Source organism: Dendrobates tinctorius, unplaced genomic scaffold (genome assembly GCF_039654945.1).
Source record: "Dendrobates tinctorius isolate UK_male_01 unplaced genomic scaffold, ASM3965494v1 ptg000057l, whole genome shotgun sequence".
NCBI classification, from domain to species: Eukaryota; Metazoa; Chordata; class Amphibia; order Anura; family Dendrobatidae; genus Dendrobates; species Dendrobates tinctorius.
The window spans coordinates 7,973,180-7,999,754 of NW_027361725.1; the positions used below are offsets into that span (position 1 = coordinate 7,973,180).

The window sequence follows — 26,575 nt, forward strand, 5'->3', positions numbered from 1 at the left end:
AAACCTGCCCTCCCTCCCACTAAAGGCAGAACTTTATAAGAACTACTGCCATTTATCATACATGTAATAAGATGTCTTGTGTATTCTGCAGAACAGTTGAAGAGGACATAGCTATTTATAAAAGGCTAATCTGCTAATAAGAGGACGCAGCTGCTTGTAAAGGAATAATATGAGTTTATTACAAATACAGCAGCAGCCAAACCTCCCACAGAAGACTGCAGGATTGACTTCTTCTATCCTTCTGTAGCTGCTTGATAATATTCATGTGAATGAAGCAGCAGTCAGTCATGCACACTACCACACCAGTCATTCTTTATGAGACCTCCAGAGATAGCCGAATGCAATGTTCAGCTGGTCTTCGCCACTCCCATTAAGAATAAAGGGAGTGGAGGTAATGGCCACAGTTCCATAACTCACGGGCTCTTCAGAGCCAAGTTTCTCAGGTTCAATGGGAGTTCAAGCATTCTGGCCCCTACAACGATTGTAAGTTATGCCATATCCTATCGATGGGGAATAACTTACAAACTTGGTAGAACCACTTTAGGTCGGTGAAGGCAGCCTACATGGATTACAGATTATGAACTCTATCAGAAAAACAGCATTAATATTTATAAAGCTTACAGTTGATGCAAATCAACTTGCAGGACCCGGAAAGCGCCTAGGTCAGTAATCAGGGATAATCAGGGACCAGACCCTTGAGTGCGGCCTCCTACCTCCCAGTAACCACCGTTCGTCTTTTGATTAGCTGGCTGGCTAGGAGGAGGCAGCCATAGATCACGACTATGGCCAGTAGACCGGGTCCTGCAAATGTATTTTCAGATGCACTGCAGAGCAAGCTGTCAAAGTGCCAGGGCGTACTTACAGCCACCGCTCCCAGCATACTGAGCTCCATGCACACCTTCATGGCTGAAGGCAGGCAGCTAACAGAAGGAAATATGTTCATTTTCTCCTAATGGACGCACCTTCAGTAAGGTGGCTGGCCAGCATTGTAACACTATTTAAAGGGAACCTTTCTCCAGGAATAACGCGGTTAACCTGCAGACATGGGGTTAATCAGCAGGTTAACATCGTTATGATGCTGTCCGGCGCCTGCATGCAGGGCCAGTGTCGCTGTTACAGCGGCTGCTCTGTACAGTATAGTCAGAGCTGTGACTGAGCACAGTGCTGGTGGGGAAAACAAAAAACTCTAGGCCATAGGTGGCCTGCTATCCAACTATGAAGTGGACGGAAAACCTTCAGAGAGGCCAAACACCAGACACGAGGCGACGGGCCCGACACGCACGACGCCAGACACGAGGCGACGGGCCCGACACGCACGACGCCAGACACGAGGCGACGGGCCCGACACGCACGACGCCAGACACGAGGCGACGGGCCCGACACGCCAGACACGAGGCGGCCGGCCCGACACGCCAGACACGAGGCGGCCGGCCCGACACGCCAGACACGAGGCGGCCGGCCCGACACGCCAGACACGAGGCGGCCGGCCCGACACGCCAGACACGAGGCGGCCGGCCCGACACGCCAGACACGAGGCGGCCGGCCCGACACGCCAGACACGAGGCGGCCGGCCCGACACGCCAGACACGAGGCGGCCGGCCCGACACGCCAGACACGAGGCGGCCGGCCCGACACGCCAGACACGAGGCGGCCGGCCCGACACGCCAGACACGAGGCGGCCGGCCCGACACGCCAGACACGAGGCGGCCGGCCCGACACGCCAGACACGAGGCGGCCGGCCCGACACGCCAGACACGAGGCGGCCGGCCCGACACGCCAGACACGAGGCGGCCGGCCCGACACGCCAGACACGAGGCGGCCGGCCCGACACGCCAGACACGAGGCGGCCGGCCCGACACGCCAGACACGAGGCGGCCGGCCCGACACGCAAGACACGAGGCGGCCGGCCCGACACGCAAGACACGAGGCGGCCGGCCCGACACGCAAGACACGAGGCGGCCGGCCCGACACGCAAGACACGAGGCGGCCGGCCCGACACGCAAGACACGAGGCGGCCGGCCCGACACGCAAGACACGAGGCGGCCGGCCCGACACGCAAGACACGAGGCGGCCGGCCCGACACGCAAGACACGAGGCGGCCGGCCCGACACGCAAGACACGAGGCGGCCGGCCCGACACGCAAGACACGAGGCGGCCGGCCCGACACGCAAGACACGAGGCGGCCGGCCCGACACGCAAGACACGAAGCGGCCGGCCCAACAAACAAGACATGAGGCACCAGACACTACCGAGATTTGAACACAGGATCTGTTGACAAGACAGCTGCTTTAACCAGTTAAGCCACAGCACCTACATGAGAAGCACCAAGCTGCAAGACATGCGAGAGTCACAAGGCCACAGCACTACTGAAACACAAAGCTCCAGGCTACATATCAAGCAGACGAGGGTACTGAATCCTTAAATATAGATTCTTCCAAACTGATGTTAGCATTTCAGCACCCACCCGGCACCTGTTCACGCTGCCATTCTTACTAGAGGATGATATAGAACACACCCTGGTGGTTCCATGAATCACGGTTGCTCCAGCCTTCTGCTTAAGGCTCCTACATTCAAACCACAGGAAACCACATTAAATGAGGAAGTAGGATAATTGTCTGGATTTTGCACTCTTGGCTTCCTGTCCAGTGATGGCGTCAGATCCCACTCTCAGTTGCAGTCATGGGTGAGGGGAAAACACAACAACTTGGTTGTATCATTGGTGTGAGTCAACCGTCAGGCATTGATCAGGTGCAGTTCATCAATATTCCACCTGTTTGGCCGCAGCAGTCACATAACGCAACATCACATCGCCTGCTGGGAACAGCAGCACCAACATCGTTATTAATAGGACACCTGCAGGCAGATATACACTGTTTGAATTCTCTATGTTGCCTTGAAGTGATTAATTAGGAATGTACAGCAATGTAATAGATGGCAACAAAAGCCCCATGAACATAATATGGTAAAATGGAGGCGGGGGAGAGCAACCCACTCCAACACCAAACGCACAAGCTCAAAATTAAGCTAGAAAAAACCAGGAGAACAAACACGAGCATGCGATGAATTGCATATAAAAGTATCACATTTTAATTTAGATAACAATACTACAGATAAAATAGGGATTTTTGCGTACTCACTGTAAAATCCTTTTCACCGAGCCATTCACTGGGGGACACAGATACCGTGGGTGTTATGCTGCTTGCCACTAGGAGGACACTAAGTAAACCAGAAAAAAAGTTAGCTCCTCCCCTGCAGTATACACCCTCTCGCTGGATGAGATTTCTCCAGTTCGGTGAAAAAAGCAGTAGGAGCTTAAACAGTTCAACAATAACCATAACTATGTCACAACATAAAAGATGCTACAATAAGCCGGTAGGCTAAACAGGGTGGGTGCTGTGTCCCCCAATGAATGGCTTGGAGAAAAGGATTTTACGGTGAGTACACAAAAATCCCTATTTCTCCTACGCCTCATTGGGGGACACAGATACCGTGGGACGTCCTAAAGCAGTCCCTGGGTGGGGAGCATATGTCTGCCAATACCCCATGTACCACTGAGTCAACTCTGAGGTACTGCAGATTGCAGGATGCGTCTGCTGGGAGCTGCATCCGCAGAGGCTTGAGAATGAATTTGGTAATGCTTTGTAAAAGTATGCAGGCTGGACCAAGTCGCAGCCTTGCAGACCTGTACTGCCGAGGCTTGGTGCCGAATGGCCTTAGAGGCGCCCACTGAGCGGGCAGAGTGCGCTTTAATCCCTGCTGAGACATTCGCGGGTTCCTGACACGGTAGGATTCTTGAATCGCCAAGCGGATCCATCTGGCTATCGTTGCCTTTGAAGCGGCTAGACCCTTCTTATGCCCTTCTGGAAGTATGAACAGGGCATCTGACTTGCGGAAGGGAGCCGTCTGCGAGATGTACCATCTCAGGGCCCTAACCACATCCAGAGTGTGGAGGGCTTTCTCAATACGATGGACTGGTGCCGGACAAAAGGAAGGCAAAACAATGTCCTCATTGAGCTGGAAAGAAGATACGACTTTGGGTAGGAAGGATGGAGATGTCCTGAGAACTGCCTTGCCCTGATGAAAATTCAGGAAGGGGGGCGGCAGGACAGAGCCGCCAATTTTGAAACTCGTCTGATTGACGTAATTACCACTAGAAAGACCACCTTCCAAGAGAGAACAGTCAGTGGTACGTCGTGGAGGGGTTCGAAGGGAGCCTCCTGTAGGGCCCCAAGAACCAGGTTAAGGCCCCATGGTTCCAATGGCCTTCTATAAGGAGGCGCCACATGGGCAACTCCCTGAAAGAAAGTCTTGACTTGAGGTTTGGTGGCAAGTCTGCGTTGGAATAGCACTGACAAGGCTGAAATTTGGCCTTTGAGCGAGCTAAGTGCGAGGCCTGACTTTAGTCCGGATTGAAGGAATTCCAAAATAGTAGGAATGGAAAACGCAATAGGGGATCGGCCATGATCCTTGCACCACGAGAAAAAGGTTTTCCAGGTGCGGTGATAGATGCGCATGGACACGGGCTTCCTAGCACTCATCATTGTGGAAATCACATCGTGAGAGAACCCAGCCTTTGTTAAAATCCAGGATTCAACGGCCACGCCGTCAAAGACAGGGCCCCGGAGTTCTTGTGGTAAATCGGACCCTGAGAGAGAAGATCCGGGCGATCTGGAAGTCGCCAGGGAACGTCGGCGTCTAGGTGAATCAGTTCTGCGTACCAAGCGCGGCCAATCTGGCGCAACAAGAATCACCGGTACTCCTTCTGTTCTGATTTTCTTGATGACCCTCGGGATCAAGGGAAGAGGGGAAAGATGTACGGGAGCTGAAACTGGTGCCACGGCAGAACTAGGGCGTCCGCTTGGATCGCGTGATCGGGCGGCGATGAGTTGAGAAACTTTGTTGTTTAGTCTCGAAGCCATGAGATTCACATCAGGAGTCCCCCAACGATGGCAAATCTGCTGAAAAACCTCCGGATGAAGAGACCACTCTCCCGAGGCAAGGCCTTGGCGACTGAGAAAATCTGCCGCCCAATTCTCTACGCCCGGGATGTGGACTGCCAAGATGGGCGAACGACTGGTCTCGGCCCAACGAAGGATGTGACTCACTGTGCATGGCCATCCTGCTCCGAGTACCCCCCAGGCAGTTGATATACGCCACAGTCGTGGCGTTGTCGGATTGGATCCTGATGGAGTGGCCTGCAAGGAGATGGTGAAAACTCTGTAGGGCTAATCTGATTGCTCGAAACTCTAGGATGTTGATGGGGAGACGAGACTCTGGAGGAGACCACCGACCCTGTGCTGTGTGGTGACAAAAAAACCGCACCCCAGCCCAGAAGACTTGCGTCGGTGGTTACTACCAACCATTGTACTGGGAAAAAGGACTTCCCTGGATTCAGGGAGGATTTCAAAGTCAACCACTTGAGGGCTTGTCTGACCCGCAGAGACAGAAGGAACTGACGGTCCAGGGAGAACGGGTTCTTGTCCATGGCTAACAGAAGCGCATGTTGCAAGGGACGAAGATGGAACTGAGCGAACGTGACAGATTCCATCGCTGCTACCATCTGTCCGAGAACTCTCATGCTGAAACGAATGGAGTGAGAAACTGGTCGAGAAAGAGACCGCGCTGCTTGTTGTAAGGCTCGGGTCTTCTCTGGAGGGAGAATGACCAACCCGCGGGAAGTGTCCAAGATCATTCCTAAAAAGGAAATCTGTTGAGCCGGCTTTGGGAAGGACTTTTCGAAGTTTATTTTCCAGCCCAGGCGAGAAAGTGTATTTACTGTTATTTCCACGGATTCCTCGCAGGCTGGAAGGGACGGACCCTTGATGAGCAAGTCGTCCAGATACGTTAACACTACCACTCCCCGAGAGTGAAGAATGGCTATGACAGCCGCCATGACCTTGGTAAAAACCCTGGGGGCGGTGGCGAGTCCGAAGGGCAAGGCAACGAACTGGAAGTGTTCCTCGTGAACTGCAAAACGTAGGAACTGCTGGTGGGACGGGGAGATCGGAATGTGAAGGTAAGCGTCCTTGATGTCGATGGACGCTAGGAACACTTCTTTTTCCATGGAAGCGACAACTGATGGGAGAGATTCCATTTGGAACCGCAGTACCTTGACAAACGGATTTAAACAGTTTGAGATCCGGCATGGGCCGCATCGTCCCGTCTTTCCTTGGAACCAGAAAAAGGTTTGAATAAAAACCTCTGAACCGTTCGTCCTTAGGGACCGGAATGATGACTCCGCCCTTTTGCAGCGTCTGAACAGCCCGAAGGAAGGCTGTTTTCTTCTTGGGGGGTAAGGATGGGAAGAAACGTGTTGGCGGAGAGGAAAATTCTATCTTGTATCCGGAGGACACCAGTTCCCTGACCCACTCAACGTGGACGACCGGCGAGCCAGGTGTGACTGAAGGAAAGTAGACGACCGCCTACTTTGCCGTCGTCCGCCGGATAACACAACAAGTCATTGCGTAGAAGATTTGTGGGATCGGGATCCCCGAGATCCGGATGCCCTGGGTCTGGGCTTCCAAGAGCGATTAGGTCTGTATGAGACCTGGGGGCCGACCGGAGTCGGAAGAGAAGGTAGAGGACCAACCAAAGTTATTGCGAAAAGATCGAAAACGCGTCGGCTGTTGGTTCTGAAACGGCCGAACAGCCCTTTGTTGAGGAAGGAATTTGCTTTTTCCCCTCAGTAGTATCAGAGATGAGCTGGTCCAGTTTCTCCCCAAAAAAGCGACCAGTTTGATAGGGTAGAGAAGTCAGCGATCTTTTAGACGTGGCGTCCGCTCACCAGTCGCAGAGCCATAGCGGAAATTTGAGCTGCATCGTTGGCAGCATCAAAACAGGCGTCAACTACAAAATCCCCTGCGTGAACTATCTGCCTGGCGACGTTGGTAGCCTCCGGAGGGAGATTACTACCCTGAAAGGCAGTGATTAAGACTTCTGTCCAAGCGGCCATAGCCTTAGTGACCCACCCAGATCACTGTAAACGATGGAAAAAGCACCACTCTCCTGAAGCTTCAAAAACTGAGCGGGCGAGGTGTTCAATTTGACGATGGGAGGGATTTCTGACTGAGGAGCCTTCCGAAACGGATAGGAGCATTTTAGAAGCCAGCCGCGATACAGGAGGGTCCACAGAAGGGGACTGCAACCAATATTTCATTAGGTCTGGGTCAAAAGGGTATTTATATGTGGTCGATCCCTATGTTTCTGGACAATGTCCTTAAAATCCGGGTGGCTGGTAAATAATTTGTGTACACGTTTGGTCCTTTTAAACGAAAAAGCGTGTACTGGAGGAGGAGTATTTTCCTCCTTCAACTCCAGAATCCTGTTGACGGATTCTGTAAGTGAATCAAGCGACTATTGGTCAGTTGGAGGATTCTGGGGGGCTGACGCGTCAGATTCGAATTCAGAGTCGTACTCGCTGCGACCATTAGGAGAGCGAGAAACAGAACTCGCCGGTGAAGCGCAAGCGTGACTGAGGGCCGCGTCATGGGTCCGCTTTCTAGCTTGACTGTCCCTTGAACAAGTACGGCCCCCTGCTGGTGGACGGTTCCCCACCGTTGCCAGAGCCCTGCTCGGGCGGCGAAGCCGACTTTTGACTTAAAGAGGCTTCCCGGAGAGAGTCTATAGCCTGGTCAGTGACTCCACCGACTGTGACAGGAACGCAGCCCACTCAGGGGGACTAAACGCAGGAAGATCTGCAGCAGCGGCGGCAAGAGGCGTTTGAGCGCAGGCCGCGTCGCAGTCCGTGCATAACAGATTAGTCTGGGCACTGGGCAAAGTAGATTTGCAAGTGGTACACACGGTATAAAACGCAGTGTGCTTCTTAGTAGCCTGTCAAGCTTCTTCAGATTGAGACATAGCGCTCCGGAAAGGGTTAACGGCAGAATCTGACTGCAGCAGCATAGAATGTGCCGGGAAGGGGCTAAGCTTTAATCTGAGGGCAGATGTAGCTTACTCACGGTCCTGTACTGTGTCCCCCGGGAGGAATAGCGGTGGCTCTGTGGTGTCACCCGGTATACGACAGAGAGGTCGCCTCAAAGCTCTGAGGTAAAAAGGAGATGGCCCCCGAGATTAAAATTGTGCGTCTCGTCAGTAATGAGAGGCGCCAAGAGGAGGGTGCATTGACAATAGCACAGACGGTGCTAATCAAATTGCAGCCTAGTAGGCCTGAAAAGCCGGGGGCTCAATTTTTAGCCTACCCGCGGTAGGCGCCGGGGGCGGGGCGGCGCTATGGAAATTAAGGCCTAGCAGGAAGGAAAAAGCTGGGGACTAAATTTCTCGGGCCACCCGAGGACGCTGAGCGCGGGGAGGGCCCGCGAGGGGCTGATGCTAAGTCAGTGATTCTCCCGGGGACAGGACCCAACCCCGTAACTCTACTCCAGTGCTCATCTCAGCGCCGAGTCCATTCTTCTCATCCTGGGCTGATGTAGCAGAGCTGGAGGAGTTCTTGAAGAGGGATGCTCGATCGGTCCTCCCTCCGGGCAGGGGGACGGAGAGCTATGGGGCTGATTCAGGGCTGAAGAAAGCGCTGCTCGATTTTGTCCTTAACGGGTCTCCTGTGCTTGCCCTCGAATCTGTGAAATCGGTAAGAAAATCAGCCCCATTCGTCGCAGGAAAGTGTACGTGAAGGGTTACTCCACGTGCTTGCCTGTTGGTTCGGGGGAGAGCGGGCCGTAGAAAGGAACCGTCGCCCCCTTCACTCCGTTAATTAAAAAATAAAAATTTACAGAACAATTCATAAATAAAATAAAAACGGTGGGGTCTGAAACCAGACCCAAGTGCCTCCTACAGACACTAAGCAAAGAACTGGAGAAATCTCATCCAGCGAGAGGGTGTATACTGCAGGGGAGGAGTTAACTTTTTTTCTGGTTTACTTAGTGTCCTCCTAGTGGCAGGCAGCATAACACCCACGGTATCTGTCCCCCCCCCCAATGAGGCGTAGGAGAAATCTTTATAGTAACAAAGTGCCAATCAAACAATGCATCAATACAAAAATGGTGGGGGGAACAAGAGGCGCAATAGTGCCCTATCACTAGTGACACTTGAAGTATGAGCGGTATAATACAGTTCCACTCACCTATTCCAGTTGTGTAACTGGCTTGAGAGCATATCACAGAATCAGCTGCTGCAGGACCTCCACCAACCACTCGCACGTGGAAAAACCTTCAGAAAGTTGTGGGAAGCAGGATGTGTTGCAGTCCGCGCTGCCGAGATTCACAAATCACCTGGGATACAAGATGTTATAGCATTGTACTCCTTTATTTCCTCCTACGCGTTTCGGCGCCCTTCCTGGCACCTTCCTCAGGAAGGTGCCAGGAAGGGCGCCGAAACGCGTAGGAGGAAATAAAGGAGTACACTGCTATAACATCTTGTATCCCAGGTGATTTGTTAATCTCGGCAGCGCGGACTGCAACACATCCTGCTTCCCACAACTTTCTTAAACTCAAACAATGCAGACGGTATTAACCCAAATGTCACCAACTCCTCCCACCAAGATGAAAAACCATCCCGGTACGCATACCGAAAGTGGCCATGTCCCAATCACCCATATAAATATTAAGTAGTAATGCCCAAGGGCTGTATACTAGGGTCAGGGACCAATATGAAAAAACAGGTTAGAATGTGATGATAAACCATGGTGTGTGACCAATCATTGTCCAGATTGCCACAAAGGAGCTTACCAGGGAGGGGACGAAAAGGAGAGCCCGGCAGAGTCACCCCTGGTTTTTCATCTTGGTGGGAGGAGCTGGTGACATTTGGCTTAATACCGTCTGCATTGTTTGATTGGCACTTTGTTACTATAAAGATTTTATCTGTAGTATTGTTATCTAAATAAAATTTGATACTTTTATATGCAATTCATCGCATGCTCATGTTTGCTCTCCTGGTTTTTCTAGCAATGTAATAGATGTGGGGTCTTTTTTGTTTACCGGCAAGTTTTGTTACATTGGATGAATATTTACTTGCCTTTCAATCAATAGACTCAGTAACTCCTGTGGTTTACAAAATGAGCGATATGTGGTCAGAAAAGTGCGTACAAAGTTAGGATCTGGAAAAAGAAAAAAAAATTAAAATACAAAGAATTAAAAATACAAATTCTTAAAGGGTTAACTAGCATTTGTCAGGACAGAGACCATACCTGCATACATGTGATATGTCAACCTCTCAATGAGTTTCACCACTGTCCCTCCCTTAATAATGGGAATTCCTCCCCTACTCTGTACATTGTCTTCAAAAACGATATTCTCCTCCGAATCTTCCTCGACAAAGCGATAAACGTCCAGGCTGGGAAGGCGCAGTGGCTGCTCGTTCTCTTCCTGAATAAGCACAGAATCCAACATCCGATCCAGCGTGCTGCGGTACTGCAACGAGATCAGAGCTGCCATCCAGTTGTTTTTCTCTTCAGCTGTCTTGGCGGCAAAGATGAGAGTGTTATCGTCCTTTGAGAGCAACTCAAAGGCATGTTTGCAATCACATGTGTCTTCCCGGTCAATGACCTGCACCTTCCTCATGATGAATTTCTCCTTGAGGCGATACTCGGCGGTGTTGTATCCGGGAATCCGGGACTGGCCGTGATTCGTTTTGCAGCTGATCATCAGGCCATCAAAAAGGAAGATGTGCCGCTCATGCTTGGCCCCCACCCTGGTCAAGGAGCCCTCCATAATAAACTCATTGCAACACTGCCCGATGTCTTTGCCCTCCCAACCATCAATGTTCTTCTGGATTTCATTCATTTTCTTAATAGCCAGATGCTTGCTGCGCATTTGACCGTTGTACAGTCGCCAAATTGTCTCCCTAAAAAAAGACGTGAACAATGTATGTGGTAACAGTCATAGAAAGGATTTTTTTATACCAGTTTCTGAAAAGCTGGATGACTAGTTTTACTGCCCCTACATCACCCACCAGTGTTACTATCTAACATTCATTGTGTCTCAGGATTGGTGTGAGGTCGAAGAGTCATTGGCATTGCTCATTTCCAGTGTGACTCTGCATTGTTCCGGATAATCCCTTTTACGTTTTTGTAAAACTACAACTCCCAACATTCCCTAACAACCAATGTTTGTCAGGGATTGTTGGGATATGTAGTTTTACAACAGATGGCATAGCAAAGGTTGCTAACCTCTAGTCTAATGGGAATAACCACATTTATGTAGATCTCCAGACGTTGTTTGTCATTTACTTCTGTGCCCTTTAGTGAGGAAAAGCCTCTGATAACCGGTCTCAGTGTATTCAGTAGAGCTGAAAGAGAGCTACAGAAAACTGGACACACATATACAGGTGCTTCTCACAAAATCAGAGTATCACCAAAAAGATAATTTATTTCTGTTCTTCAATACAAAAAGTGAAACTCATATACAACTCCTGGCAAAAATTATGGAATCACCGGCCTTGGAGGATGTTCATTCAGTTGTTTAATTTCGTAGAAAAAAAAGCAGATCACAAACATGGCACAAAACTAAAGTAATTTCAAATGGCAACTTTCTGGCTTTAAGAAACACTAAAAGAAATCAAGAACAAAAAATGTGGTAGTCAGTAATGGTTACTTTTTTTTTAACCAAGCAGAGGGGAAAAATTATGGAATCACTCAATTCTGAGGGAAAAAAATTATGGAATCACCCTGTAAATTTTCATTCCCAAAACCTGCATCAAATTAGATCTGCTCGCTAGTCTGCATCGAAAAAGGAGTGAGCACACCGGAAAGCTGTTTTACCAAGTGGACTGACATGAATCATGGCTCAAACACGAGAGATGTCAATTGAAACAAAGGAGAGGATTATCAAACTCTTAAAAGACGGTAAATCATCACGGAATGTTGCAAAAGACATTGGTTGTTCACAGTCAGCTGTGTCTAAAATCTAGACCAAATACAAACATGGGAAAGTTGTTAAAGGCAAACATACTGGTAGACCAAGGAAGACAAAGCGTCAAGACCAGAAACTTAAAGCAATATGTCTCCAAAACAGGAAATGCACAACAAAACAAATGAGGAACGAATGGGAGGAAACTGGAGTCAACGTCTGTGACCGAACTGTAAGAAACCGCCTAAAGGAAATGGAATTTACATACAGAAAAGCTAAACGAAAGCCATCATTAACACCTAAACAGAAAAAACAAGGTTACAATGGGCTAAGGAAAAGCATTCGTGGACTGTGGATAACTGGATGAAAGTCATATTCAGCGATGAATCGCGAATCTGCATTGGGCAAGGTGATGATGCTGGAACTTTTGTTTGGTGCCGTTCCAATGAGATTTATAAAGATGACTGCCTGAAGAGAACATGCAAATTTCCACTGTTATTGATGACTAGCTATGAACCCGTTCTACGCCCGGGTGGCGAGCATTTTAATTGGTATATGGTCTCCCATCCTGGTATGTGCTGCCACCCTCCTATCCTGGTACGCATGTCACCCCTCATTCCTATCCTGGTATGCATGGTCCCCTCACCCCTCAATCCTGGTATGCATGGTACTCTCTCATCCCTATCCTGGTATGCATGGTCCCCTCACCCCCTATCCTGGTATGCAAGGTATTCCCTCATCCCTATCCTAGTGGGTATGGTCCCCTCAACCCCTATCCTGGTATGCATGGTACCCCTCATCCCCCATCCTGGTATGCATGGTACCCCTCATCCCCCATCCTGGTATGCATGGTCCTCTCACCCCCCCCAATCCTGGTATGCATGGTCCTCTCACCCCCCCCAATCCTGGTATGCATGGCACCCCATTCTTCATCTTGGTATGCATGGTCCCCTAACCCAATACTGGTATGCATGGCACCCCATTCTTCATCCTGGTATGCATAGTCCCGGCACCCCTATCCTGGTATGCATGGCCCCCTCACCCCCTAATCCTGGTATGCATAGTCCTCCTCATCCCCCAATCCTGGTATGCATGGTCCTCCTCATCCCCCAATCCTGGTATGCATGGTCCTCCTCATCCCCCAATCCTGGTATGCATGGTCCTCTCACCCCCCCAATCCTGGTATGCATGGTACCCCTCATCCCCCCAATCCTGGTATGCATGGTACCCCTCATCCCCCCAATCCTGGTATGCATGGTACCCCTCATCCCCTCAATCCTGGTATGCATGGTACCCCTCATCCCCCCAATCCTGGTATGCATGGTACCCCTCATCCCCCAATCCTGGTATGCATGGTACCCCTCATCCCCCAATCCTGGTATGCATGGTACCCCTCATCCCCCAATCCTGGTATGCATGGTATCCCTCATCCCCCAATCCTGGTATGCATGGTACCCCTCATCCCCCAATCCTGGTATGCATGGTACCCCTCATCCCCCAATCCTGGTATGCATGGTACCCCTCATCCCCCAACCCTGGTATGCATGGTATCCCTCATCCCCCAACCCTGGTATGCATGGTCCTCTCACCTCCCCTATCCTAGTATGCGCAATTCCGGCCGCAGTCTCGCCCCGGTCTCCGGCCGAAGAGAAGCGCCGCGGCAACGCTCCTCCCTCTCAGCTAAGTATGTAAGTATGGTGGCGGAGATGGCGGTATGCAGCGTGTACGGTACCGCCATCTCCGGCGCCATACACACTCCTCACCGCTGGCTGCCTCATTCTGTCTGGAGCAAGACTGCGCAGGCGCGTCGCGCTTGCGCAGTCTATAAAGGGTTCGGACAGAGTGACACTTACAGCGTTATATTATAGATATGTATGGGGCTGCATGTCAGGTAAAGGCACTGGGGAGATGGCTGTCATTACATCTTCAATAAATGCACAAGTTTATGTTGATATTTTGGACACTTTTCTAATCCCATCAATTGAAAGGATGTTTGGGGATAATGAAATCATTTTCCAAGATAATGCATTCTGCCATAGAGCAAAACTGTGAAAACATTCCTTGAATAAAGACACATAAGGTCAATGTCACGGCCTGCAAATAGTCCGGATCTCAATCCAATTGAAAATCTTTTGGGTGGAAGTTGAAGAAAATAGTCTATGACAAGGCTCCAAACTGCAAAGCTGATCTGGCAACAGCAATCAGAGAAAGTTGGAGTCAGATTGATGAAGAGTACTGTTTGACACTCATTAAGTCCATGGCTCAGAGACTGCAGGCGGTTATAAAATCCAGAGGTGGTGCAAAAAAATACTAGTGATGTGTTGGTGTTCTTTTGTTGGTTTGTTTTTCATGATTCCATAATATTTCCCCTATGCTTGGTTTAAAAAAAATAGGGATTTTTGTGTACTCACCATAAAATCCTTTTCTCCCGAGTCATTCATTGGGGGACACAGAGACCGTGGGTGCTATGCTGCTTACCACTAGGAGGACACTAAGTAAACCAGAAAAAAGTTAGCTCCTCCCATGCAGTATACACCCACTTGCTGGAGGAGACTTCTCCAGTTCAATGAAAAAAACAGTAGGAGCTTAAACAGTCAACAATAACGATAACTATGTCACAACCTAAGAATGCTACAATGAGCCAGTAGGCTAAACAGGGTGGGTGCTGTGTCCCCCAATGAATGGCTCGGAGAAAAGGATTTTACGGTTATTTCTCCTACACCTCATTGGGGGACACAGAGACCGTGGGACGTCCTAAAGCAGTCCCTGGGTGGGGAGCATACATCTGCTAATACCCCATGTACCACTGAGTCAATGCTGAGGTACTGCTGATTGCAGGATGCTACTGCCAAGAGCTGCATCCGCAGAGGCCTCAAATTGAATTTGGTAATGTTTGTTAAAAGTATGCCGACTGGACCAAGTCGCAGCCTTACAGACCTGTTCTGCCAAGGCCTGGTGCCGAATGGCCCAAGAGGCGCTCACTGAACGGGTAGAGTGCGCCTTAATTTCTGCTGGGACAGGCGCGTTCCTGACATGGTAGGATTCCTGAATTGCCAAGCGAATCCACCTGGCTAGCGTTGCTTTTGAAGCGGTTAGACCCTTCCTATGCCCCTAAGGAAGTATGAACAGAACATCTGACTTGCGGAAGGGAGCCAGCCACGAAATGTAGCATCTCAGAGCCCAAACCACATCCAGGGTGTGGAAGGCCTTCTCAATGCGATGGACTGGCGCCGGACAAAAGGAAGGCAAAACGATTTCCTCGTTGAGATGGAAAGAGGAGACGACCTTGGGCAGGAAGGACAGGGACGTCCTGAGAACTGCCTTGTCCTGATGAAAATTCAAGAATGGAGAACAGCAGGATAGGGCCGCCAATTCCGAAACTCGTCTAATTGAAGTAATTGCCACAAGAAAGACCACCTTCCAAGAGAGGACGGTCAGGACACGTCCTGCAGCGGTTCGAAAGGAGCCTCTTGTAAGGCCTCGAGAACCAGATTAAGGTCCCATGATTCCAATGGCCTTCTATAAGGAGGCGCTACATGGGAGACTCCCTGAATGAACGTCTTGACCTGAAGTTTGGTGGCAATTTTGCGTTGGAAAAGAACTGACAAGGCTGAAATTTGGCCCTTGAGCGAGTTAAGTGCGAGTCCTGACTTTAAACCGGATTGAAGGAATCCCAATATGGCCGGAATGGATAACACCAGAGGGGATCGACCCTGATCCTTGCACCATGAAAAGAAGGCTTTCCAGGTGCGGTGATAGATGCACATGGACACAGGCTTCCTAGCACTAATCATGGTGGAAATCACGTCGTGAGAGAACGTAGCCTCTGCTAGAATCCAGGATTCAACAGCCACGCCATCAAAGACAGGTCCCCGGAGTTCTGGTGGTAAATCGGGCCCTGTGAGAGTAGATCCATGCCATCTGGAAGTCGCCAGGGGACGTCGGCGACTAGTTGTATTAGTTCTGCATACCATGTTCGGCAAATCTGGCGCGACTAGGATCACTGGTACTCCCTCCGCTCTGATCTAATTGATGACCCTCGGAAGCAAGGGAAGAGGGGGGAAGATGTACGGGAGCCGGAACCTGTGCCATGGCAGAACTAGGGCATCCGCTCTGATGGCGCATGGATTGCACAATCGGGCAATGAACCGAGGAACCTTGTTTAGTCTTGAGGCCATGAGATCCACATCCGGAGTCCCTCAACGACGGCAAATCTGTTGAAAGACTTCCAGATGAAGAGACCACTCTCCCGAGGCAATGCCATGGAGACTGAAAATCTGCCGCCCAATTTTCTACGCCCGAGATGTGGATTGCTGAGATGGGCGAATGGTTGGTCTCGGCCCAATGGAGGATGTGACTCACTTCGTGCATGGCCATCCTGCTCCGGGTACTTCCCTGGAGGTTGATATACGCTACAGCCGTGGCATTGTCGGATTGGACACTGATGGGGTGACCCGCGAAGAGATGGTGGAAACTCCGTAGAGCTAATCTGATTGCTTGTATCTCTGAAATGTTGATGGGGAGACGTGACTCTCGGGTTGACCAACGACCCTGTGTCGTGTGGTGACGAAAGACCGCACCCCAGCCGAGAAGGCTTGCGTAGGTGGTTACTATCAACCATCTTACTGGGAGAAAAGACCTCCCTTGATTCAAGGAGGACCTCAGTGACCACCACCTGAGGGCTTGCCTGACCCACAGGGACAGAAGGATCCGACAGTCCACGGAGAGCGGGTTCTTGTCCCAAGCTAACAGCAACGCATGTTGTAAGGGACGGAGATGGAACTGTGCAAATGGGAGATGGAACTGTGCAAATGGAACTGCTTCCATCGCAGCCACCATCTTTCCGAGAACTCTCATGCTGAAACGAATGGAGTGAGAAACTGGTCGGGAAAGAGCCCGCGCTGCATGTTGTAAGGCTTGGGTCTTTTCTGGAGGGAGAATGACCAAATCGCGGGAAGTGTCCAAGATCATTCCTAAAAAGGAAATCCGCTCAGCCGGTGTTGGGAAAGACATTTCAAAGTTTATCTTCCACCCCAGGCGAGAAAGTGTATTTATTGTTATATACACGGATTCCTCGCAGGCTAGAAGGGACGGACCCTTGATGTCGATGGATGCTAGGAACTCTCCTTCTTCCATGGAAGCGACAACTGATCGGAGAAATTCCATTCGGAATTGCCATACCTTGACAAACTGATTTAACAGTTTGAGATCCAGTATAGGTCGCATCGTCCCGTCCTTTTTTGGGAGCACAAAAAGGTTGGAATAAAATCCCGTGAGCCTTTTGTGAGGAGGTACCGGAATGATGACACTGTCCCTTAGCAGAGCGTGAACAGCCCAAAGGAAGGCTCTTGTCTTTCCCTTGGGGGGAGAGGAAAGGAAAAAGCGAGTTGGAGGGGGAGAGGAAAACTCTATCCGAAGTACACCAGCTCCCTGACCCACTTGTCGTGGATGACCGCGAGCCAGGTGTGGCTGAAGGAAAGTAGGCGACCGCCTACTCTGTCGGTGTCCGCCGAATACCGCAACAAGTCATTGGGTAGATCTATGAGATCTGGCTCCCCTAGATCCAGAAGCCCTAGGCCTGGGTTTCCAAGAGCGGTTAGGTCTGTATGAGACCTGGGAGCCTCTGTCTCCGCGCGGGGACGGACGTGATCCGGAAGAGAAGGTAGAGGAGGACCAACCGGAATTGTTGCGAAAAGATCGAAAGTGCGTCGGCTGTTGGTTGCGAAACAGCCGAACAGCCTTTTGTTGAGGAAGGAATTTACTTTTTCCCCCCGGTAGCATCAGAAATGAGCTGATCCAGTTTCTCTCCAAAAAGACGACCCATTTGAAAGGGGAGAAAAGTCAACGATCTTTTAGATGTGGCATCCGCCCGCCAGTCGCGGAGCCATAGGGCTCTTCTAATGGAGATCGCATTAGCGGCAGTTTGAGCAGCGCAATTGGCGGCATCAAAAGAGGCGTCCGCTACAAAGTCCGATGCGTGAATTATCTACCTGGCGACCGTGGTTGCCTCCGGAGGAAGATTGGTGCCCTGGAAGGAACTTATCAAGACTTCTGCCCAAGCGGCCATTGCCTTAGCGACCCAAATTGCCATGAAAGATGGAAAAAGCGCTGCTCCTGAAGCTTCAAAAATTGAACGGGCAAGGTAGTCAATCTGGCAATCGGAGGGGTTTCTGATTGACGAACCCTCAGAAACGGATAGGAGCGTTTTTGAAGCAAGACGCGATACAGGAGGGTGCACCGGAGGGGACTGTAACCAATCCTTCATTAGGTCTGGCTAAAAAGGGTATTTAGCCTGAGTAGACTTTTGCCCTGTGAAACGCTTATGCGGACGATCCCTATGTTTCTGGACAATTTCCTTAAAGTCCGAATAGCTGGTAAATAACCTGCGCACTCGCTTGGTTTTCTTAAGTGAGATAGGATGTGCTGGAGCGGGAACATTATCCTCATCCAACTTCAGAATCCTGTTGACTGATTCTATAAGAGAATCAAGCGACTCTTCATCAGTTGGGGGATTCTGAGGGGCTGACGTGTTAGATTCGAATTCAGAGTCGTGCTCGCTGAGAACTCCAGGAGAGGGAGAGCGAGAGACAGGAGTCGCAGATGCTGAGGCGCGACCGAGACTAGGAGACGCATCATGGGCCTGCTTTCTAGAGACCTGACCATCCCTTGAACGAGTACGGCCCCTGCTGGTGGACGGTTCCCAGCCGACGCAAGAGCCTTGCTGGTGGACGGTTCCCGGCCGACGCCAGAGCCTTCCTCGGGTGGGTAAGGACGCTTTCTGGTTTAAAGAGTCCTCCCGGAGGGAGAATATAGCCTGGGTCAGAGACTCCACCGACCGTGACAGGGACGCAGCCCACTCAGGGGTACTACACGCAGGAGGCCCGTCAGCAGCGGTGACGAGGGGCGACTGAGCGCAGGTCGGGCAGCAGGCCGGGTCGCAGTCCATGCATAACGGATTAGTCTGTGCACTGGGTAAGGCAGACTTGCAAGTGGTACACACGGTAAAAAAACGCAGTGTGCTTTTTAACAGCCCGTTTAGCCTCCTTAGATTGAAACATAGCGCACCTGAAAGGGTTAACTGCAGAGTGTCTGCAGCTGCAGGGAATGTGCCGGGAAGGGGTTAAGCTTTAATCTGAGGGCAGATGCAGCTTACCTGGTCCTGTGCTATGTCCCCCGGGAGGAATAGCGGTGGCCTTGCGGTGTCACCCGGTATCCGGCAGAATGCTCGCCTCCCAGCTCGTGTCCAGAGCAAGCGGAGGTAAAAAGACATGGCCCCCCAAGATTAGAATTGCGCGTCTCATAAAGGATGAGAGGCGCCGAGACGAGGGGGCGGCAATAATAGCACAGGCGGCGCTATTCAAATTGAGGCCTAGTAGGCCAGAAAAGCTGGGGGCTAAATTTTTGGGCCTACCCATGAAAGGCGCCAGGGGCGGGGCGGGGCGGCACTATTGAAATTGTCGGGAAAAGCCAGGACTAAATTTTTCGGGCTACCCGCGGTAGCACCGAGGCAGGTTGGGCGATGGGGGCCGGTGCACCGCCACTGACGCCAGTCAGCGCTTCTCCTGGGGGCCAGGACCCGACCCCATACCTCAACTCCAGTGCTCAGCGCTGTCCGGGCCATCCATGCAGGCTCTCAACCTCCTGGGCTGATGTAGCAGAGCTGAAGGAGTTCTTAAAGGGGCATGCTCAATCGAGCCTCCCTATGGTAGGGGGATGGAGAGCTATGGGGCTGATTCAGGGCCTTTGGAAGCCCTGTCCAGTCTTCTCCATTCCATGCGCCTGCCCTCATATCCGTGGATTACCGTAACTTTTCCCCCGGTCGTAAGGATCATCGCCATTATTGCCAGAGGAATCAGCCCCAAACGTTGCAGGAAAGTGTACGGCGAGGTATAGTCCGCGTGCTTGCCTGTTGTTGGTTCGGGGGAGCGGGCCGTAGAAAGGAACCGCTGCCCTCTTCACTCCGTTAAGTAAAAAATTAAAACTTACAGAAAATTCAAAAATAAAATAAAAACGGTGGGGTCTGAAGCCAGACCCAAGTGCCTCCTATAGACATTAAGCATGAACTGGAGAAATCTCATCCAGCGAGAGGGTGTATAGTATACTGCAGGGGAGGAGTTAACTTTTTTTCAGGTTTACTTAGTGTCCTCCTAGTGGCAAGCAGCATAACACCCACGGTCTCTGTGTCCCCCAATGAGGCGTAGGATAAAGTAACCATTACTGACTACTACATATTTTGTTCTTGGTTTCTTTTAGTGTTTCTTAACCACTTCATAACCCAGCCTATTTTGACCTTAATGACCTGGCCATTTTTTGCAATTCTGACCAGTGTCCCTTTATGAGGTAATAACTCTGGAACGCTTCAACGCATCCTAGCGATTCTGAGATTGTTTTTTCGTGACATATTGGGCTTCATGTTAGTGGTAAATTTAGGTAGATAATTGTTGCATTTATTTGTGAAAAAATCAGAAATTTGGCAAAAATTTTGAAAATTTCGCAATTTTCAAATTTTGAATTTTTATTCTGCTAAACTAGAGAGTTATGTGACACAAAATAATTACTAAATAACATTTCCCACATGTCTACTTTACATTAGCACAATTTTGGAAACAAATTTTTTTTTTTGTTAGGAAGTAATAAGGGTTAAAAGTTGACCAGTGATTTCTCATTTTTACAACAAAATTTACAAAATTTTTTTTTTTTTTGTTTTTAGGGACCACCTGACATTTAAAGTCACTTTGAGGGGTCTATGTGGCAGAAAATACCCAAAAGTGACACCATTCTAAAAACTGCACCCCTCAAGCTACTCAAAACTACATTTAAGATTATTAACCCTTCAGGTGCTTCACAGGAACTAAAGCAACGTGGAAGGAAAAAATGGACATTTTAATTTTTCCAACACAAATTTTCATTTAGCATCATTTTTTTCAATTTCACATGGGCAACAGGATAAAATGGATCCTAAAATTTGTTGGGCAATTTCTCCTGAGTACATCGATACCTCATATGTGGTCATAAACCACTGTTTGGGCGCACGGCAGGGCTCAGAAGGGAAGGAGCACATTTGACTTTTTGAATGGAAAATATGCTGGAATATTTAGCACTTGCCATGTCACGTTTGGAGAGTCGCTGTGTGCCTAAACATTGGAGCTCCCCCACAAGTGACCCCATTTTGGAAACTAGACCCCCCAAGGAACTTATCTAGATGCATAGTGATCACTTTGAACCCCCAGGTGCTTCACAAATTGATCCGTAAAAAAAAAACAAAAAAAAACAAAAAAAAGTACCTTTTTTTTCACAAAAATTATATTTTAGCCTCAGTTTTTTCATTTTCACATGGGCAACAGGAAAAATGGATCCTAAAATTTGTTGGGCAATTTCTCCTGAGCACTCCAATACCTCATATGTGGTCATAAACCACTGTTTGGGTGCACGGCAGGATCCGGAAGGGAAGGAGCACCATTTGACTTTTTGAATGGAAAATTAGCTCCAATCGTTATCGGACACCATGTCACTTTTGGAGAGCCCTTGCGTACCTAAACATTGGAGCTACCCCACAAGTGACACCATTTTGGAAACTAGACCCCGTAAGGAACTTATCTAGATGTGTAGTGAGCACTTTGAACCCTCAAGTGCTTCACAAAAGTTTATAACGTAGAGCAGTGAAAATAAAAAAATCATTTTTTTTCCCTCAAAAATGATTTTTTAGCACGCTAGTTTTTATTTTCACAAGGGTAACAGGAGAAATTAGACCACAAAAGTTGTTGAACAACATAGAAAAAGATTTTCCAGCGTCTCCAGGAGATAAAATAACAATTGCTTTATTGAAAATATAAAATCTTCTTACCATCAAGTAAAAACAACATAAAGAGGCATTCCATGATTAAGCCCTTTCAGGGTGAAACGCGTAGGAAAGTGCTCCCCTCCATATGCCTCTTTATGTTGTTTTTACTTGATGGTAAGAAGATTTTATATTTTCAATAAAGCAATTGTTATTTTATCTCCTGGAGACGCTGGAAAATCTTTTTCTATGTTGTGCATGCACTATACACCCGGGTCAGGGTGTTTCCGTGCGTCGGAGGTGTGATAAGGAGTGAAGAGGGGTGAGCAGAAAATTTCCTTTTGTGCACAAAAGTTGTTGTCCAGTTTGTCCTGAGCACGCTGGTACCCCATATGTGGGGGGGAACCACTGTTTGGGCGCACAGCAGGGCTCAGAAGGGAAGGAACACCATTTGACTTTTTGAAATTAAAATTAGCTCCAATCGTTAGCGGACACCATGTCGTGTTTGGAGATCCCCTGTGTGCCTAAACTTTGGAGCTCCCCCACAAATGACCCCATTTTGGAAACTAGACCCCCTAAGGAGCTTATCTAGATGCATAGTGAGCACTTTGAACCCCCTGATGCTTCACAGAAGTTTATAACGCAGAGCCGTGAAAATAAAAAATATTTTTTTTCCTTAAAAAAAAATATATTTTTTCGTCCACAATTTTTTATTTTCACAAGGGTAACAGGATAAATTGGACCCCAAAAGTTGTTGTACAGTTTGTCCCGAGTATGCTGGTACCCCATATGTGGGGGGGAACCACTGTTTGGGCACACATCGGGGCTCGGAAGGGAAGTAGCGACATTTTGATATGCTTACTTTGATGGCATGTCTGCGGGCGTCATGTTATATTTGCAGAGCCCTTGTGTGCCTAAACAGTAGAAACCCCCCACATGTGACCTCATTTTGGAAACTAGACCCCCCAGGGAACTTATCTAGATGTGTGGTAAGCACCTTGAACCCCCAAGTGCTTCACAGAAGTTTATAACGCAGAGCCGTGAAAATAAATCATTTTTTTTCCCTCAAAAAAAATTATTTTTAGCCCGCAATTTTTTTTTTCACAAGGGTAACAGGATAAATTGGACCCCAAAAGTTGTTGTCCAGTTTGTCCTGAGTACGCTGATACCCCATATGTGGGGGATGACCACTGTATGAGCACACGTCAGGGCTCGGAAGGGAAGTAGTGACGTTTTGAAATGCAGACTTTGATGGAAGAGTCTGCGGTCGTCATTACGTTTGCAGAGCCCCTGATGTGCCTAAACAGTGGAAACCCCCCACAAGTGACCCCATTTTGGAAACTAGACCTTCCAAGGAACTTATGTAGATGTGTGGTGAGCACTTTGAACCCCCAAGTGCTTCACAGAAGTTTATAATGCAGAGACGTGAAAATGAAAAAAATCATTTTTTTTTCCACAAAAATAATTTTTTAGCCCTCAATTTTTTATTTTCCCAAGGGTAACAGGAGAAATTTTTCCCCAAAAGTCGTTGTGCAATTTGTCCTGAGTACGCCGATACCCCATATATTGGGGTAAACCACTGTTTGGGCACACGTCGGGGCTTGGAAGGGAGGGAGCACCGTTTGACTTTTTGAACGCAAAATTGGCTGGAATCAATGGTTGCACCATGTCGCGTTTGGAGACCCCCTGATGTGCCTCAACAGTGGAAACCCATCAATTCTAACCTCAACCCTAACCCCAACACACCCCTAACCACAGCCCTAACCCCAACACATCCCTAACCCCAACACACCCCTAACCCTAATTCCAACCCTAACCACAAGCCTAACCACAAGCCTAACCACAAGCCTAACCGTAACCCTAATTCCAACCCTAACCCTAATTCCAACCCTAACTCCACCCTAACCCTAATTCCAACCCTAACCCTAATTCCAACCCTAACCCTCTTTCCAACCCTAACCCTCTTTCCAACCCTAACCCTCTTTCCAACCCTAACCCTAATGGAAAAATAAAAATATTTTCTTTATTTTATTAGTTGTGCCTACCTATGGGGGTGATAATCGGGGGGTTTATTTACTTTTTATTTCATTTTGATAACTGTGAGAGTGATCAAAATGAAAGAATGGAATCTGCAGCCAGCAGATTCGGGCGGGCGCACTGCACATGCGCCCGCCATTTTCCAAGATGGCGGCGCCCATGATCCGGACCCGCGGGTCGCCGGGAGCGACAGGGGGACTCAGAAGGTACCGAGAGGGGGGGGGGGATCGGAAGCAGACGGGGAGCTGAAGGAATGGGAGGGGGGGCAGATGATGACAGCGGCGGCAGATCGCCGCTGTCATTTAGTGGCGGGGGGGGGCGATCGCCGGTGGGTGGGGGGTCGAATCGGTGTCTCCAGCCATGTCCGATGCTACTGCAGCCAGTAATATGATGAAATATTACTATCGCTCTGATTGGCTGTTTCACTTTTAACAGCCAATCAGAGCAATCGTAGCCACGTGGGGGCGAAGCCACGCCCCCTGTGGTGAATTACAAAGCCCCCTGTATCTGCAGGTCAGGTAACCTTTCATTGACCCCGGTCTCCCGACCCGCAGGGGGGCTTTGAAGTCATGACACAGGATATGCGTCATGGGTCGGATTGGCACCGACTTTCATTGACGCATACGCTGTGTCACAGGTCGGGAAGGCGTTAAAGCCAGAAAGTTGCCATTTCAATTGACCTTAGTTTTGTGCCTTGTCTGTGATCTGTTTTATTTCTACAAAATTAAACAACTCAATGAACATCCTCCAAGGGCGGTGATTCCATAATTTTTGCCAGGGGTTGCATTATATAGAGTCATTACAGAGTGATCAATTTCAAGTGTTTATTTCTGTTAATGTTAATGATTATGGCTTACAGCTAGTGATGAGCGATTATACTCGTTACTCGAGATTTCCCGAGCATGCTCGGGTGATCTCTGAGTATTTGGATGTGCTCGGAGATTTAGTTTCTGTCACCTTAGCTACATGATTTGCAGCTGCTAGCTAGCCAGAATACAAGTGGGGATTTCCTAACAAACAGGAAATCCCCACATGTATTCAGGCTGGACAGCAGCCGCAAATCATGCAGCTACGGCGAGGGGAACTAAATCTCCGTAACGAGTATACTCACTCATCACTAATTACAGCCAATGAAAACCCAAAAGTCTCTATCTCAGTAAATTACAAAACTTTATAACACCAGGTTGAAAAATGATTTTAACCCCTCTCCGGCGTGGGCATAAATAATAGCACACCCACGTCAGACTCCCTCCCTTTGATGTGAGCTCCGGCAGAGAGCCCACATCTTTTCTGGCACATGTTAGCTGTTTTGAACAACTGACATGTGCCTGGAACAGCCGCGGGTGGAATTGCGATCCACCTGAGGTTATTAATCCGTTAAATGCGGATTCCAGTCATCGCGCTGGAAGTCCGCCCATAGGTGACCCTCGTCACATGATAGCGGGTCACCGATGGGTTGGCGCTCATAGCAAGTCAGCACTTCTGCTACATACAGATGATCTGATCATCGCCTGTAGGAAGCAGAGCAGATCGGATTATGGCAGCTTCTAGTCTCCCATGGAGACTATTGAAGCATGCCAAAAGTAAAAAAAACATGGATTTTTGTGAGTACTCACCGTAAAATCCTTTTCTCCGAGACGCTCATTGGGGGACACAGATACTGTGGGTGTATGCTTCTGCCACTAGGAGGCTGACACTAAGTGAAAAAAAGAGGTTAGCTCCTCCTCCGTCGTATACACCCTCGCCCCTATTGCTGGCGGAAATCAGTTTGGTGCCAAAACAGTAGGAGGACAACAAAATCAGCCTTAATACAGGTACAACATATCCAAAACACCACCCTTATATCAAATTAGTAAATGCATATAAATTTAAACAAAACAAGAGCCAACTGGCTAATAGGGTGGGTGCTGTGTCCCCCAATGAGCGTCTCGGAGAAAAGGATTTTACGGTGAGTACTCACAAAAATCCATGTTTCTCCTTCGCCTCATTGGGGGACACAGATACTGTGGGACATCCTAAAGCAGTCCCTGGGTGGGAGATTGACTCACCAATCCAAGCTACATGCACCTCGTTTAAAGGTGCGCCACCGTTGTTGGAGAATCCTTCTACAAAGGCTCGCATCCGTCGAGGCCTGAGCATGGATATTATAATGTTTGGCAAATGTGTACAGGTTGGACCAGGTTGCTGCCTTGCAAACCTGTTCCGTCGAAGCCTGGTGCCTTAGAGCCCAAGAGGCGCCCACTGCCCGGGTAGAGTGCGCTCTAATCCCTGCTGGAATCGGTGTGCCTCTAATGCGGTAGGACTCCTGAATAGTCAAACGAATCCATCTGGCTATGGTCGACCTTGAGGCTGCGAGTCCCTACCTGCACTCTTCAAGGAGCACGAACCGCGTGTCCGTCGACGAAAGGGTGCCGTCCGCGACACGTACCTCCGGAGGGCTCTTACCAGGTCTAACGTGTGAAGAGCCTTTTCCACACGGCGCACCGATGCAGGACAAAATGAAGGCAAAACAACATCTTCATTAATGTGAAATGAGGACACGACTTTCGGCAGAACAGGAGGGGCTGGTTTGAGGACCACCTCATCCTTATGGAAAGTGAGGAACGGAGCTCGGCAGGATAGAGCCGCCAGCTCTGAAATCCGCCTGATGGAAGTGATGGCCACTAGGGGAACAACTTTCCAGGAAAGGTACCTCAAAGAGATATCCTGAAGCGGTTCAAAATGGAGCTTCCTGCAGAACACCTAGGACCATGTTAAGGACCCAGACGTCCATAGGCGCCTTATAGGGAGGTATCCAGTGGGAGACTCCCTGGATGAAAAGAGTCTTCAGCTGCAAATTGGTAGTAATTCTGCACTGGAACAGGACGGATAAGGCCAACATTTGTCTTCTGCAGGAACTTAGGGCAAAGCCCGAGTCTAAGCCCGACTGGAGAAAAGCCAAGATGTTGGGGATCGAGAATCT

At 49.4% G+C, this 26,575-nt stretch overlaps 1 protein-coding gene across 2 annotated transcripts in view; it reads right to left on the reverse strand.

Annotated features, from left to right (window-relative positions):
- SOS2 (SOS Ras/Rho guanine nucleotide exchange factor 2) overlaps window positions 1–26,575 on the reverse strand; it is a 92,563-nt gene that overhangs the window by 27,714 nt on the left and 38,274 nt on the right. Inside the window, exons 10-11 of one of the 2 annotated variants that reach the window (XM_073577719.1) lie at window positions 10,139–10,794; window positions 9,967–10,048 (exon numbers count right to left, since the gene is read on the reverse strand). The exons of the other annotated variant lie outside the window; for it this stretch is intronic. Coding sequence (XP_073433820.1) covers window positions 9,967–10,048; window positions 10,139–10,794 — 738 coding nt within the window. The remainder of the gene's footprint in view (window positions 1–9,966; window positions 10,049–10,138; window positions 10,795–26,575) is intronic. 2 annotated transcript variants of the gene reach the window in all.